General features: G+C 54.8%; 1 protein-coding gene across 1 annotated transcript; it reads right to left on the reverse strand.

The window, feature by feature from the left end:
• NEUROG1 (neurogenin 1) lies at positions 1225–4921 on the reverse strand. The gene has a single exon (XM_021084780.1). The coding sequence runs from the start codon at positions 4814–4816 to the stop codon at positions 4076–4078; it is 741 nt and encodes a 246-aa protein (XP_020940439.1). The 5' UTR covers positions 4817–4921; the 3' UTR covers positions 1225–4075.

Genomic DNA, 15627 nt, shown 5'->3' on the forward strand with positions numbered 1-15627 from the left:
TCCCGATTTGCACTGCCCGCATCTGTCTCCAGCCTTGCCCCCTCATGCCCTCTGCTCCAGTATGTCAGCCTCCTTATTCTTCTCCCACAAGGTGCATGGCAGGGCTTTCCCCTCGAGGTCCTTCTCCTTGGGCTGCTTCCCTCCAGATACTGCCAAGGCTCGCTCCTTCCCTCCGCATTTCAGCCTCTGCCCCAATGTTGCTGCATCAGAAGCCCTTCCCTGGTCGTCTTTTCTAAAAGAGCAGCCTCCCATCCATGCTGGCATTCCATCTCTTTCTCTCTCTCTCTCTAGTTTTGTTTTTTTTTTTTTTTGCTTTTTAGAGCCGCACCCGCGGCATGTGGAGGTTCGCAGGCTAGGGGTCGAATCAGAGCTGCAGCTGCCAGCCTACACCACAGCCACAGCAATGCCAGATCCTTAGCCCACTGAGTGAGGCCAGGGATCGAACCTGCGTCCTCATGGATGCTAGTTGAGTTTGTTAACTGCTGAGCCATGAAGGAAACTCCTGGCATTCCGTCTTCGTCTACACTTACCGCCATCTGTCATACGTTGATTTGGGGCGAGGGCTTTGTCTTGGTCAGTTCAGTGCCTAGAATGGTGCTCAGCACACAGCAGGGCGTGTGAGTCAGTAAAGAAACAAGAGGCTGAGTGACATGCTTCCTTTAGCTCTGTCGTCCCCATCTCCCCTGACCTGGTTTCTCCAAGACTTGGAAACAGAGTGTAAAAATACACATGTGTTACCATGTCACAGAAGCAAATAGACAGAGTCAGGTAGGGGAGAAATAAGTTTTTCTAAATGTTCTATGCTCTGTAATTGATTAGAATACTCTAGTAACCCCAGCCTGCCTTCACGGAGCCAGTGAGCTGGGGATAAGCAATTAGTTTCTTTTTCTTTTTTTGTCTTTTTGTCTTTTTTAGGGGCACACCTGCAGCATACCGAGGTTCCCAGGCTAGGGGTCAAATCAGAACTATAGCTGCTGGCGTACACTAGAGCCACAGCAATGCCAGATCGGAGCCACATTTTCAACTTAGAGCATAGCTTGTGGCAACACCGAATCCTCAAACTGAGAAAGCCCAAGGATCAAACCTGTATCGTCATGGATACTAGTTGGGTTCGTGAACCACTGAGCCTTGAAGGAAACACCAGGTTTTTTTTTTTTTTTTTTTTTTTTTGGCCACGCCATGGCATATGAAGTTCCCAGGGATCAAATCTGAGTCACAGTTGCTTTGTGACCTATGCTACACTGCCAGATCCTTTAACCCACTGTGCTGGGCTGGGAATCGAACCTATGTCATGGCTCTGCAGAGACACCCCTGGTCCCATTGTGCCACAGAGGGAACCCCGGGATAAGCATTTTCAATCAGTTTCCTTCTTTCTCTTATTCCGGGGCTACAAAGGCTGCCTAGAGATTTGCTTCCATGGAAGAATGGACAGTGTTAACTGGCAGGGTGGAGACTCACCCCAGAAACTGACATTAAAGATGTTTCTTTAGGTGGAAGGTGCTCTGGGCTCTGTACCTGGAGTTGTGAGCCTGTTTTGGTAACAGAGTTGGGAGTGTGGTTTGCTGCAGTCCTGCGGGTAGTGGCATTTTCTGTTTGCAGTGCTGGCTTGAGGCAGCTGTAGGAGACAAAGCTCCTGCTGCCGCCCTTGGCTCCAGGATGCATGCAATGTGCTGGATGTTTGTTTGCTGGTAGTCTCCCCACAAGCTTTGGGACATGGATGTGCATTAGCTGTTCTCTTTCTCTGGCCCAGACACGTGCACCTACACCATGAGCTGTGTCCATAGGGGACCTGCTTTCTTGCAGACCCTACCCGAGCCCCTCAGAAGGCTGGTGGGAGGCACTTCTGAGCATCCTATGCATGGGAGAGCAGAGAAGCTGATGCAGATCGCTTGTGTCTTTTGCTCTCGGAAAATGCAAAGCTGGGAGAGCGAATTAATTCTGAGACAGACAATGGAGCAGGGCCCCGTAGGGTCATTCAGGAGACAAGTTGTTTCCTTGGAGTTTTTAGCAGAAGCAACTCTGTTCTGAGCCCTCACAACTTCCGAAGACGTTCCTGGAAGTCTCTTTGTCTCTGTTCTGAAGATAGTTAGAGAAAGCTTCCAACTTCTGGAAGGGAGTCTTTTTATCTGAAAGGGAGCTCCTTGACCATGGCTGGACTTGGCAGTGACTCCTGGGGGGCACCCAGCATCTGGCGCAGAGGATTCGGCTTATCTCAGGGCATGCGTATGAGGAGGAAAAAGGCTTCCGCAGGAGAAGATGCTACCAGGGGCCCTACTGCTGGGCCTCTGCTTCTATTCACCTCCTAAACAGATAGGATTTCTCTAACACTGTACAATACCATTTTCCTAACCCCCTTTCTGCCTCCTTCCACTAAATGACCATATTCATGAAAAGGGGAAACCCAATGAGAAAAAAAAATGGGTCTTAATGTGGGGTCACTTATGAGCTGGGGGAACAGGTAGCAACTGCATTATAGGAACTATCTCTTATAATTATCCACTTTTCGAGATTTCACACAAACGCCGCTGCTGGCCAGTGCTGTTAGCTGATTGTCGGACAGCAGACAAACACTCTGCCGCCAGAAAATTCCCCACTGAGTTTGGGCGGCCGATTTCTCTGGCAGCAAATGAAAGCTTTGGCTCTTGCCCCTGGTTCGCTGAGCAAACCACGACTGAGTCCCCACCCCATGTCCCCCTCTGTGGATCTCGTGGGCACGGTGTGTTGTGGGGTGGGGGGCGGGGGGAGTGTGGGAGAAGTGCAGACACCCTGACTCCCAATTTTGGCAGCCTCACAGCCATCCAGGGACACCACACCGGCACCTCCCCATCAGGGCGATCCCAGTTTCAGGGAACAGTTCGGAGGCATTGTTTACAAATCAATTTCCCCCTCTAAAGAGGCTGTTCTAGGCGCGGACCCTTCTGCTTGCTCAGCCTGGGCCCACCTGTCACTGGGACTTGTAGCCAGTGGTCACACTATTGATCTTTTTAATCCCCTCTCTTTGAAACACAGAGCCAGCTGATGTGGAGTTTCTCAAAAGAAAGACTCTCCCACCGCCCCACCTCTACAGGTAGCTGCATATCCGGGGCTAATTCCCCACTAAAAAGTCCTAATTGGCTTATGGGGAGCCTGAAAGGTCTCCCTTGCATTGACAAGGCCCAAGGAAATGATAGATCTCAAATGCCCTGGTCTGTTTTGATCCAGTTCTGGGTGGAAATCAGGGGCATTTTATTTTCTGATTATTTTTGAAACAGGACTGGAGGTTTGAAGGTGGTTGCGGATAGTGTTTCACTTTAGGGGGTGAGCAGCCAGGGGAAAGGAAGAAAAGCCCCAGCCAGGGGAAAGGAAGAAAAGCCCCAACCGTAAGCAAGAAACTTGGTGACTTCTTATCTTTTTTATTTGGATTTATTTACATGAAACATCTGCAGTACAAAAATGTAAACTTTGATAGCTCATAATAATAGAATAAACTCTTTATGTACAAAAATACATTTTCATATGAATGAAGCATCTTGAATAAATTAAAGTACTCTCCAGCCCGGTGCCTGAATAGCTACGCAAGAGTCTGGGGTTCTTCCTCCAGCAAGCCTGCAGTGGTGGGGGTCGGGATCCATAATGCATGAAGCCCACTCCTTGTCTCTCCTTTTTAAGCCTTTTCATGGTATTGTCAGCCGGCTCAAACCGAATTTTCATGCTCATTTTTCTTCATTAGAGTTCTACAAATTGTAAAATTGACTTTTCACCTCGACTTCAGGGGCTGATCTGTCCCTTTTCTAAATCACACTGAAGTGGTGGCTGGGGTCAGCTCTGAGCCCGCCACAAAGGAGGTTTTGTGGAGTTCCGAAAGTGCAAAAGGATAGGCCGTCTAGGGGCGGGCAGGAGGGGCCCCGGGCGGAGGGCTGGAGAAGCGGACCAAGGGGTAGCCCCTGCGAGGGTGCAGCGACCTGACAAGCGGCTCAGGTATCTCCTGTCCCCTTAAAGCTCCCGTTTCCTCCCTCCGCCTGGACAGGGACCCCGAGGCCACAGCTGGGCCCCCATCTACTGGGGAGCGGGAAAGTAACGGTATTCAAAAGGGGCCCTAGTGGTAATGGATGAAACAGGGCGTCGTGTGGAGCAAGTCTTTGGGCAGGCCTGGAAAGGAGAAAAGCGGGTCGCCGGGGCCATAGGTGAAGTCTTCGGACGCCGCGGGGCTACTGGGGTCAGAGAGTGGCGAGGCGGCAGCGGCGCAGGGGGAGGCAGCGGCGCCGGAGCCCCAGGACTCCGCGTCGCTGGAGGGGCTCGGGGGCCCCGGGAGACAGGGGGCGCACTGAGGCGGCAGGAGGCGCTCCCGGGCACCGCCCCCGCTCAGTCCCTGGTCGGCCAGGCGCAGAGTCTCGGCCAGAGCCCAGATGTAGTTGTAGGCGAAGCGCAGCGTCTCGATCTTGGTGAGCTTGCTGTCGTCTGGGAAGGAGGGGAGCACGCTGCGCAGCGCGTCCAGCGCCGCGTTCAGGTTGTGCATGCGGTTGCGCTCGCGGTCGTTGGCCTTGACGCGCCGGCTCCTGCGCAGCGAGTGCAGCAGCGCCTCTGAGCGCACCCGTGCGCGGCCCCTGCGCCGCCGCCTCTCCTGCTCATCGTCCTGGGCCCGAGGAGTGTCTGATGTGACCGGAATCCCGGGTGCGCCCCTGCGGGCCGGCACAGGCGGCCCCGAGGCGGACGCGGAGGGCTGGAGCCTGGCACCGTCCTCCTCGTCGGTGAGGAAGCCGGACAGGTCGCTGGTGCTGCTGCCGCCGCTGCTGGCACAGTCGAGGTCCGAGATACAGGTCTCCAGAGGGGCTGGCATCGCGGCGTTGTGCAAGACCGACAGACAGATAAGAGGGCACTTAGGGGGCAGGAGCCAGGGCCGAGGGCAGGGCCGCCGGGGCGCACTTACGTTCCGAACGGCCTGGGCCTACTCTGTGCCGCTGCAGGCGCCGAGGCCTGGAAGGGCTCAGCGGCGCACCGGGAACTTGGCCTCAGCTTCTTTCCGGCAGGGGCCACGCTCCCGCCGGTCTCCCGAGTGATCTCGCCAGCGATCAGATCAGCTCGTGTGAGTACCGAGAGTGGCACACGACCGGCCTCAGGACCCCTTAAGTATTAGGCGCAACAATGGGCGCCCCCCTCCCTAGCCACCTCCGCCCCCGAGGCAGCCCCAGTGAATAGAGCCTGGCGGCAGGTCAGCCCCGTGCGGCGCCCGGGTATTTGCATAATTTATGCTCGCGGGGGGCCACCCCGCCCCTCCCCCCGCCCGGAGCGTGCCCGTAATTACCGCGGGCCAATCGGCGGCGTCGCGCAGCCCGGAGCGGTCTCCGGGCTAAACCTGCCAGGGCATCTCCAGGCTGTGAAACGGGGGCGGGGGCCGCGGGCGATTAGCGGCCCAGGCACGCTCCTCCGGGGCGGGCCGGGTGCCCCTCGCTGGGGTGGGATGCGGAGGCGGAGCACTGGCCGGAAAGTGTGAGCTGGACAGCGAGTCCTGGAAACCTGCAGCCTCCGGGAGCCTGGGTTCCCTCCCTGCTCCAGCTGCTGAGAGGCTGCGCGACTTTGGGCTAGTGGTTTGACTTCAGTTTTCTCATCTGTAGAATGGGGCACAAGTCTACCCTGTAGAGCGTAAGGTGAGATGATGTGCCTGAGACCCTTGACAAGGCACTTTGAGTAACCGAGGGCCTGATGAACCATCGGCAGCCAGATGCAGCGCCCTGGGAACCCAGGAAAAAACCCTCTTTACAAAGATCGGAGAGTAACCAGGTGAGGCCCAAAGGGCAGAGAGCAGAGCTAGGCGTCCCTGACCTGCCCAGATTGGTGAAGAAATGAGGGAATGGGTCTGCGGACCTTCACCTTGGGCCGCGAGGGGGGCGTGCGTGGGGGAGCGGAAAGTAAAGGAATAGATTCCCAAGTTGGGTAGAGCTTTGGCCGAAGCCCCCTAACCCTCCGGCCCCCCTCTACCCTCCAGCACTGTCCCAAGACTGTTCAAGTAACAGGGGCAAATGAAATCCCTTCCCTCCCCGAGGCTTTGCCTTTGCTCCCGTTGTACCCGTGTTGGTGCTGCGCCTTTGCCAGCGATGCTTGTAGCCTCCGAGCTCCCCTCAGGTTCCAGAGCCTCCGAAGCTTTCTTGGCCCTGGAGAGAGGGTAGCAAACACGCCTCTGTGCACACTCTCCCCACCCCCTGCTTCCCCTTCGTGATGTAAAGCCCTGTCCCAGCAGAAGGTTCCCACCCACCTGTCAGAGAGGCTTCTTTGGGGTCCCCTAGGCTCACTCTGGAGCAGTAGAGACCCAGACACACCCCACTTTGTGCTTAGGGGAAAACAGCCACTACAGAACAGCACCAGATTATAGAGGTGTGAGGTTAAAAACAAAATCAACACCTTTCAGCATCTTTCAGCCTCCTTCCCATGATGCTTCAGTGGTGGCCTCAGGCCTGGTGCCTGACCTGCTGTCCTCAGAGCCGACTCTGCTTGGGACATTGTCCTCTTCTGCTTGGATGCTGTCTGGAGGCAGAGTCCTTCCTGGCTGGCTGACCAGTGCTTGTCTCCTGGCTCAGTAGATGGGGCTCAGTCCTCCCTTCCTCCTTCTGCTCCCCACATGTACTCCCAGCCCAGGGGGGGAAGCCTGTATGTGGTCATATACCAGGGCTCCAACTAACAGGTCTGCCAGAAGTCTCGGAAGTGACTTTATTTATTTATTTATTTATTTGTGGCATTTCTTGGGTTGCTCCCGCAGCATATGGAGGTTCCCAGGCTAGGGGTCGAATCGGAGCCATAGCCGCTGGCCTTCGCCAGAGCCACAGCAACGCAGGATCCAAGCCACGTCTGCAGCCTACACCACAGCTCACGGCAATGCTGGATCCTTAACCCACTGAGCAAGGCCAGGGAGCAAACCTGCAACCTTATGGTTCCTAGTCGGATTCGTTAACCACTGCGCCACGATGGGAACTCCTCGGAAGTGACTTTAATCAGCTTTGGCAAGACAGGGAAACTGGTAGGTAATACTGGGCATCTCAAGAAGCCCAAGGGCCACTGGCATTTGTTGTGTGCCTGCGAGAGCCGGGACCTCACTCTGCTTCTTACCTTGTTTCTCTCTCCCTGCGTCCGCATCCCCATGGCCCCAGCATGTTCCACCAGCCTCCGCTCAATAACACCTCTGGATCCTGGTAGCATTTCCTCCCTCCCTCCATCCCTTTCTTATCCATTTTGGCTGCCCTGCAGCATAAGGAGTTTCCTGGCCAGGATCAGATCTGAGCAGCGAGGCCAGATCCTTAACCCGCTGTCCTGGTCTGGGGATTGAACCCTCGTCCCAGCGTTCCCAAGACGCTACCAATCCCATTGCGCCACAAGAACTCCTGTATCATTTTCTTGAGACTGCTGTAATAAATTCCCGCAAACTAGGGGTCTTAAAAGCACAGATATTCTCTCACAGTTGAGGAGGCCAGAGGTCAGAAATGAAGGCATCAGAAGGGTTGACGTGTGTGTGTGTGTGTGTGTGTGTGTGTGTGTGTGTGTGTGTGTGTTTGGCTCTGAGGGAAAGTCCATTCAATGCCTCTTGTATCTTCTGGGGGTTCTTGGCAACTGGCTGCACAACTTCATTCTCTGCATATTTCTGCTCTGTCTTCCTTTTTGCCTCTTGTAAGCTCACTTGTCATTGGATTGAGGGCTCACCTCTCTCCAGGATGATTTCATCTTGAAATCCTTTCCTTCATCCAGCTTCAAGGACCTTTATGCCAAATAAGTTCACGTTCTTGGGTTCCAGGTGGACATATCTTTTGGGGAGCCAGTCTTCCACATATGACAGCTTCTTTTCCACCTTTCTGGAAGAGAGATTGTTTGGTCAAGGGAACAGAGGCATCGGAGCGTCTACTTGTCATTTCTTGTCTGTCTTGCACCTGAAGAGCCTTCCTTCTGAGGACTTTGAATGTGTGAACAGCCCTCTCTCCCCATTCTTGGCATTTGGTATGTGGCCATGTGACTTAAGTGGTTAAATGCATGTCCACTTGGAACTTAGGCTCTGAGCTGGTGTCAGTTCCGAATACACTTGTGTTGTGGAAGCAACCTGGGAGGCAGTGGCTCCTGGTGGCACTGGTAGCCAGGAGCCAGGGGTATCCTGACCTAGCTCTTCCCTGGGCCTGCCTTCAGCTGTGGTCCTGTGCCATCCTACCCACCCCCTGCCCCCATGTTCTAAGCCTGGTTCTCCAACCTTCCCTTTGCTGGCACTGGCACCCCCCTAGTAGACCTTTTAAATAAGGCACCACATTGAACGCAACGGATGCCGAAGCATAGAGATGGAGGCAACCCATAAAATGTATTGCTTACTGATTCTAGGCCAAGCGCTGTGCTAGACCCTGGGGTAACATGGACGAAGACTTGGTTGGTGGGCACCGTGGGTGCTGAGCCTCGTCAGCCTAGGGTTCAAGGTTGTCAGAACCCTTGGAGTCTGTTCATCATTCCCTGCACCTCATCCGTGGGAAATGGGGGCAGCAGATGCGGAGGTCTTTTCTCCAGCTCTCCAGGACCAGACTCAGGAGTCTTTGCAGCCCCCATTCAGGATTTTGGATCACAATCAATCAGTAAATACACAGTGAGCACCTACTACATGCCACCTGGTGCCAGGTGCTCCGTGGAGAGTCAGGGAGCCCTACAGTCTTGGGGCAGGAAAGATGTGGCCACAGAAAGGTGACCTGCCACTGGTGGAAAGAGGTTCCCCCTAAGGGGACCGATCTGAAGAGCATCGTGTGCCCTCTAACGGGAAGGGGGTGGTCAGGGAAGGCTTCCTGGCAGAGGGGGACCTGAGACGTCCTTGAGGGGTAGATGCGAAGTAAATGGACAATTTAGGCAGAAGGCAGGGGTAGGGATGCCTGTGACAGCCAGTCTGGATGGGGCTTCTGTGGCGGCCTAGCAGGAAGAGGGTAGCGGCAGTTGTAATGGGCCTTGAATGGCCATGGGGGCTTTTGCTTCTTTCTCTCTGTCTCCTCCTCCTGCTGCTCTTTCTGAACAGGGTTGTCAAAATTGTTCCAGTGGTTGGCTTCACAAGGGCATCCAGGACAAGTGGGGGCTAAAATCTAGCCTCTCAGAGTTCCCCGGTAGCTCAGCAGGTTAAGAATCTGGCATCACTGCATAGCTCGGATCATTGCTGTGGTACTGGGTTTGAACCCTGGCCTGGGCAAGGCCAAAAAAACAAAAATAAAATCTAGCCTCTCTACCACCTGCCAACCCATGCACCCTGATGTGCAACTGCATCTGCCTAAGACGTGTGCTTTGCTCACATGTGCCCAGAGGTAGCTTAGGAACTAGCAGTGGCTCTGGGCTCTCTCCTGCCTTCAGCCCCCTCCTCTGCTGGAGCCTTACTGACTGGAGCAGGCAGGCATCTTAGCCTTGCCCTGTCTGCTCCTGGCTGGGGCAGTGCATGTGGCCGCTCCTCTCCGGACATGAGTGCCTGACCCCTGTGCTCTGAATGAAGGCATCTGAGACTTGGGGGCCCTTCCTACAACGGACCCTCTGAGTTGGAGCTGAGCCCTGGGAAAATGAAAATGAGATGGTGGCTTAGGCTCAGACCTGTCGTCTCTGAGGCTCAGAGCTTTTTCTCTTTGAGAGAAAACAGCCAGGCCTCTGCCAGGAGGGCATATATCCTTGTTGCAGGACATAAAAATTTCTCCCACTGCAGCTCCCCACCCCCCGCCGCCCCCGCCCCAATCCCTTGAAGCCTAGTGTAGGATGCATCTGTGGAAGCCCTCTTTCCCAGAACACAATAGGATGTGACGTGGGCATGTAATAGATCCAACCGCAGCAGATGCCGAGGTGGCAAGGGCTGAGCCAGGTGTTCTGGCTGAGTGATGTGTGGTCCATCCAGCTGCCGATGTGTGGGGGGGGTGAGGGGCAGAGGTGGGGAGTACAGATGTTCCAAGGGTCTGGATTCAGCCAGAGGTACTGCCATTGTGGTCACCTGAAGTGGCAGTAATGATGCCCCCCCGCCGCCCGCCAGATGCCAAGAATCAGGATCTCTGGTAATCTGGACCACATCCTAAAGTAGTAGCTGACTGATACCTCGAGCCTCTGTTTGCCCCCCATACCAGAATCCATACCTTGCTTTTGGGTCACCCTCCTCTCCTGTGCTTGCCTAAGCCCTTCAGGCTGATTGCAAGGGCTCCCGTGTCAGCCACAGGAGCTCCAAGTGCTGCCAAGCCCGGGGCTCCTCCTGTGGCTTTGCCTTCCTGCCTGACAATGGGGGACTGAGGGGAGGGGAGGACCCTGGAAAGGCGTGCAGGGGTACACCAGAAGGGGCACACCTGTTCAGGGAGCCTCTGGACGTCTAACTCAAGATCACTTGTGGAAGCAGCAGAGAGGTGATTTCAGTTACTTATTCAAGGACTTTTCGGAGTCAACATACAGATGAAGGAAAAGCTTTCTGCAGAGATGGGAGAGAGAGGCACTCAGGGTTGAGTGAGTCATCCGATGCTTCCAGAGTCTTTGAGATTCTTGGTATATGTATGTTTTTAGGTGGCGAAAGGCCAGGAGTTCCCGACGCAGATCAGTGGAAATGAATCTGACCAGTATGCATGAAGATGCAGGTTCGATCCCTGGCCCCACTCAATGTGTTAAGGATCCGGTGTGGCCATGAGCTGTGGTGTAGGCCACAGATGTGGCTCGGATCTGGAGTGGCTGTGGCTGTGGTATAGGCCAGAGGCTATAGCTCTGATTTGACCCCTTCCCTGGGAACCTCCATATGCCATGGGTGCGGCCCTTAAAAAGACCGAAAGAAAAAAAAAAGAAAGGCCAAAAGAGGAGAAAATAGTGGCAAGTCATAAATGTTTACATGTAATAGATTAATGTGCTCAGTACATAAAAATACAAAGCAGTCCATGCTGTTCCCAAGACAATTTCTGGATTTTAAGTGAACATCAAATTAGAGTGCCTCTAGGCGTGAAAATTCAGGCATGGATCAGATTTAAATTAGCCATTGCCCGTCTTCTTCCCCAGCTCATCCGTGCCTCAGTGGCCACGTGTACACTTCGCTTGGAGTTAGTACCCACAGCTCTCAGGCCCTTTTGAGGACGTGAGTCGGAGCCACATGGCCCCCTTGCCATCCTCCCTTTGAGTTGTCATAAACACATAAGCCCAAGGGCGAGTAAACTCTCTGTTGCGATGCTGTAACAGGAATCAGGCTGAGGGCGAGTGTCCTGTAGTTACAAGTGCTGGGGTGGTAATCTGCCTTTGCTGGAGGCAGGAAGGATGCCATGACATTTCATGCTCCCCCCCTTTTCTTTTTAGGGCCACACCCAAGGCATATGGAGGTTCCAGGCTAGGGGTCACATTGGAGCTGCAGCCAGCGGCCTACACCACAGCCACAGCCACACCAGATCCGAGCTGTATCTGCAACCTATACCATAGTTTACGGCAACACCGGATCCTTAACCCAGAGACTGAACCTGTGTCCTCATGGATACCAGTCAGATAAGTCGGATTGGTTTCTGCTAAGCCACGAAGGGAACCACCACCCCCCCGCCCCCACCAACTGCTTTCGCTAAGACGGGTCATTCCCATCCACTGCACTTGGTTAGACAGCATGTTAAGAGCGCTGTGGCACCTACCTGCATCTGAATGTTGCGAGGTTACAGGCAAAGTTCTTTTGTCACAGGGCGCCTGAGCTGGCAGAGCCAGCTTACCACTCGAGAGGTGGATGCTGGCACCTCACTAAACCACTCTGGGTTTGGGCACGGGCCGTGCATGGCCGTGAGTTCCTTAGGCCCCTGGCAGTGCCCATGTTCACAGGGGCAGCCTTGATGGGAATCTTTCACAAAGTAAAGCTGTGCAGAGGGCCCCCCGTTTCTAAACAAAATGGCTCAATTTCCACCATTCTCTGCTTTCTGGAGCTACCTGGGGGGAGGGACGGCATTGGTTTCGTGGGTGGCATTTTGGAATGAAAACATCCAAGTCTTTTTAGAAAAAAGGAAGAAAAGGTGCAGCTCCTTGAGAGAGGACGGGATGAAGGACGGCGTGGGCCCCAGAGGTGCGCAGTGCCCCTTTCAGGCGGTTAAATACACCCGCAGAGATGCGTTTCCATCTGAGAGAAGCAGGGTGGGGTGGGGGGAGTGGAAAGGAGAAACAATTCCCTATTTTCTTTGCTGATGACCCATGACAGTTGTGGAAGGGGGGGGCAGGAGGGGGGGGACAAGGCAGGAGGGGGAAACAGAGGGGTCTTTCAGTGACAGAGCAAGGAAAATGGCAAATTATCCATGGTTTCCAGAAATCCGTGGAGGCCCCCTCGGCTCCTGCCCTGCTAAATACAGTGCCGGCTGTATGCGTCTCCCACCTCAGAGATGTCTGCTTGAATAGTCTTGGGCATTGTGCACTGATGTGTTTGGTTGCGTCCAATTTGCCTACATGTGGGGTGAGTCTTGGCCTCCAGGCAAAGTCCTGGTGCAAATCTACTTCATTCTAGTGCCCAGAAGAAATGCCCTCCAAAGATACACTGGGAAGAAACGCCTTCCAAAGATACACTGGCCAACTCTGTAGCCCCGTAAATTCTTTCCACAAGAAGCTTTCCAATTTCAATGGGGTGAGTCCTCCAGCCTGTGTGGGGGTGGGGTGGGGGCAGGGGGACAACACGGGCCTTGGGGTGGCCCCAGGTTTGAAGTGTGTTTTTAGTTAGGGCCAGTCTTGGGTGAAACAATGCCCTTTTTGTGCCCAACCTAGAGTGGGGAAGGCGGAGGGGGTGTGCACCCTTGTGCAGGGAGGGGCCGCAAGGGTTCGGGCCCTGAAATGAAGAGGGACAGGCAGAAGGTGCTCACCCCCACCACCCCCCCTCAGCTCTGAGGCCTGCGGTCCTTTTCACATCATCTGCTTGGGGCTACCCATCAGCCCAGAACCTCCTTCAAAGCCTCTGGGTTTTGCTTTTGTAGATTTCTTGAAGTCAAATCTTCTGGGCTCAGATAAACAAACACACACACCCCATAGCCCCTGCTGTCCCCATCGCTTGATTTAGCTCCCCAAATCCAGGCTGCACCTGCCACAGGATATTACTAAAGCCAGAGTTAATTTTGCTGAGCAGTTTCATTTTTGTCCGCTTCATGATTTTGAAGAGTAGAGGTGAAAAGCACCCCCCACCCCGCCCCACCAAGACGCTTGGGAGTCAAGTGTGGGAAAACTGTGTGATGTGTTGAGTGTGTTTTCTTCCGAGTGTACAAAAGACATCGCAGTGAAATTCATTCTAATGGAATTTACCCCTCAGTTTTTCAGGAGAGAATTCAGAGATCAGCACAGAGAACGGAGAAGCACTTGGCGTGTTTGCCTTTTGCCTTTCTCTACCTTGACGCTCAGTGACATAAAGTCACGTTGGGTTCGAACACAAATGCATTTTGTTTGTAGTAATTAAAATGTTTTAATGAGACAACCATAAAATCCACCATTAATTATTTTATTTCAAACACTTCTGCCTTCTTTTGAACCAGGTCTATTTAGAAATAGTTTAGAGAGTAGCCTGCCGTTTTATTCTTTCCTCCGCATTATACACAGGAGTGGAGAAGTCATTTATAAATAATTACACAATGTTTTGGGTCTTTGGGCTTGTATAATATATCAAAGCGATTAGTACACTTATTGTTCCATTGTAAATGCTTTTTTTCTCCTTTCAGTTTCACTTGCCTTGTCTTCTAGCTAAACCTTTTTCTGGAAATCTTTTGTCTTCTTCATTCTTTTTGCTTGTTACAGTCCAGGAGCATTCTTCTTATTCAAACACTCGCAGCAGGGGCAAAGAAAGCGACTTCGGCCGCATCTTAAGTTTTACCATAACTTTCTGGCATTTTCTTTTCTTCCCGTTTTCCCAGACTACCTAGGGGCAGTGAAGAATTATAACATACATGAATTATTGGTACTCCCCTCGAGTTAAAGGGGGGAAGAAAGCGCCTCATTTTCAATGCCCCCAAGGGCCGGAGCAAGCGGGCGGCGGCGGCGAACAATGTATTGATCGCTTTGCATCTCTTTGGGACGCCGGCCGCGCCCGCGCCCCCCACCCTCGCCGCCGCCGCCGCCGTCGCGGCCGCCGCGGGTCGGCTGCAGCCCGGGACAGCCGGCCTTCCTCGACGTCTTTCATGGAGCCACAAATAAAGACCCCTTGGTTGGAAGAAGGGGGTCTTCTTCCCCGCGCCCCGCACCTGCAACCCTGGCGCCGCTGCGGCGCGCGGGACTTGGGAGCCGCGCGGAGCGGCGGGGGCGCGCGGGGCTGGCGGGGGCGCGCTCCTCGACGGACGACCTCCCGCTGCCTGCTCGGCCCTCTGAGCGCCGCCCGAGCCGCGTGAGCGGATTAGGGCCTCACGAGAGACAACTGCGCCGCGGCCGCGGGCCACGTGAGGGGAGACATGGCTTCAAAGGTCCCCATCCAACTAATCCTTGTCATCCGGCAGGCCCGCCGCGCCGCGCCTGGCCCTGGGGCTGGCTCCCGGCCCCAAGGCGACCACCTGTCCCCTCCCTAGCCCGCCCCAGAGCCCCTGGCAAGGTCGGCGCCGCGCCCCCACCTTCCCCCGCCGCCACCACTGCGCCTGCGCAGCTGCGTGAGCCCCCAGATCCGGTGAGGACCCTTCAGACGGTCTCCTGGAGAATTAGGACGACGTCGGCGGAAAGAGATGCTGGCATTAAAATAGGGCCAACCAGAAGGCAGGTCATAAAAGATGGGTCCAAGAAGAAAGAGGAGCGGAGAAAACCCGCGGGGGAGGGCCGGCCGTCCCCGCTGGGGCGTCTTCCAGGCGGGAGGGCGTTCTGTTCCTCGGTCCCCCCGCCCCCGGCCGGCCCCCGCCCCCGGCCCGGGGAACACGTCGCAATCTGTCAGGCCCTCGGCCGGGTTTCCATATGAAGGGCGCGCCGGCGCCTTGGGAGCGCTGAATGGCCGCTCGCGGTCGGGCGGGCGCGCACGCCCCCGGCCCGGGCTGGATTTGGCCGCATTTGCATAGCAGGTGCTGATGCTTGTCCATTCTGACTTAAAGAAGTTTTAATGTGGGATAAATTACCAGGAATTAGGAGCAGGCGTGGGCGGGAAGAAAGGGACCGTGTCGCCCGCCTTCTTCCCGCTGCCTGGCGCGAGGAAGGAGAGAAATATGGAGGGAGCGTCGGCTTGAAAAGTCGTCTCCTTAGCAAGCCACAACCCCCCGAAAAGGAGCCGAGAGAAAACAGGAGGGAACTCTCAGCAATTCGGTTTTAGAATCGGTTCTGCGGCGAGTAAAGCAGTAATCCCGGGGATAGTAATACGATTAGCGCGCAGAGATCTTTGAGGCAGAAAGTCTGGTGAGTTTAAAATGTTAATCCTGACCCTAATCCGCCCGCTTGGCGGAGTGGAAGTGCTGTGCCACGAGAGTTTGTTTTCTGCCCCTACTCTTAAAGAAACAGCGGGTGAGGCCCACCCCGGCCCATTCCCTGGCTCTGGACCGCCAGGCGGCAGCCAGGGCTTCCCCTGGGCAGGGGTACTGGCTCCCCCCGCCCTTCCTTGGGGAACCTAGTCCACGCGGCTGTGCTGGCGTCTGGGCTTCGTTCCACCTGTTTGCAATCTTGCAAAAGCTTGGAGTTAAAGTGGAGTTTCAAAGAGATGGGATTTTAAAGAGACAGTGATTGGCAGCGGCTCATCTACATGGCCTTGTCTCT

The sequence above is a fragment of the Sus scrofa genome, chromosome 2, assembly GCF_000003025.6.
Source record: "Sus scrofa isolate TJ Tabasco breed Duroc chromosome 2, Sscrofa11.1, whole genome shotgun sequence".
NCBI lineage: Eukaryota > Metazoa > Chordata > Mammalia > Artiodactyla > Suidae > Sus > Sus scrofa.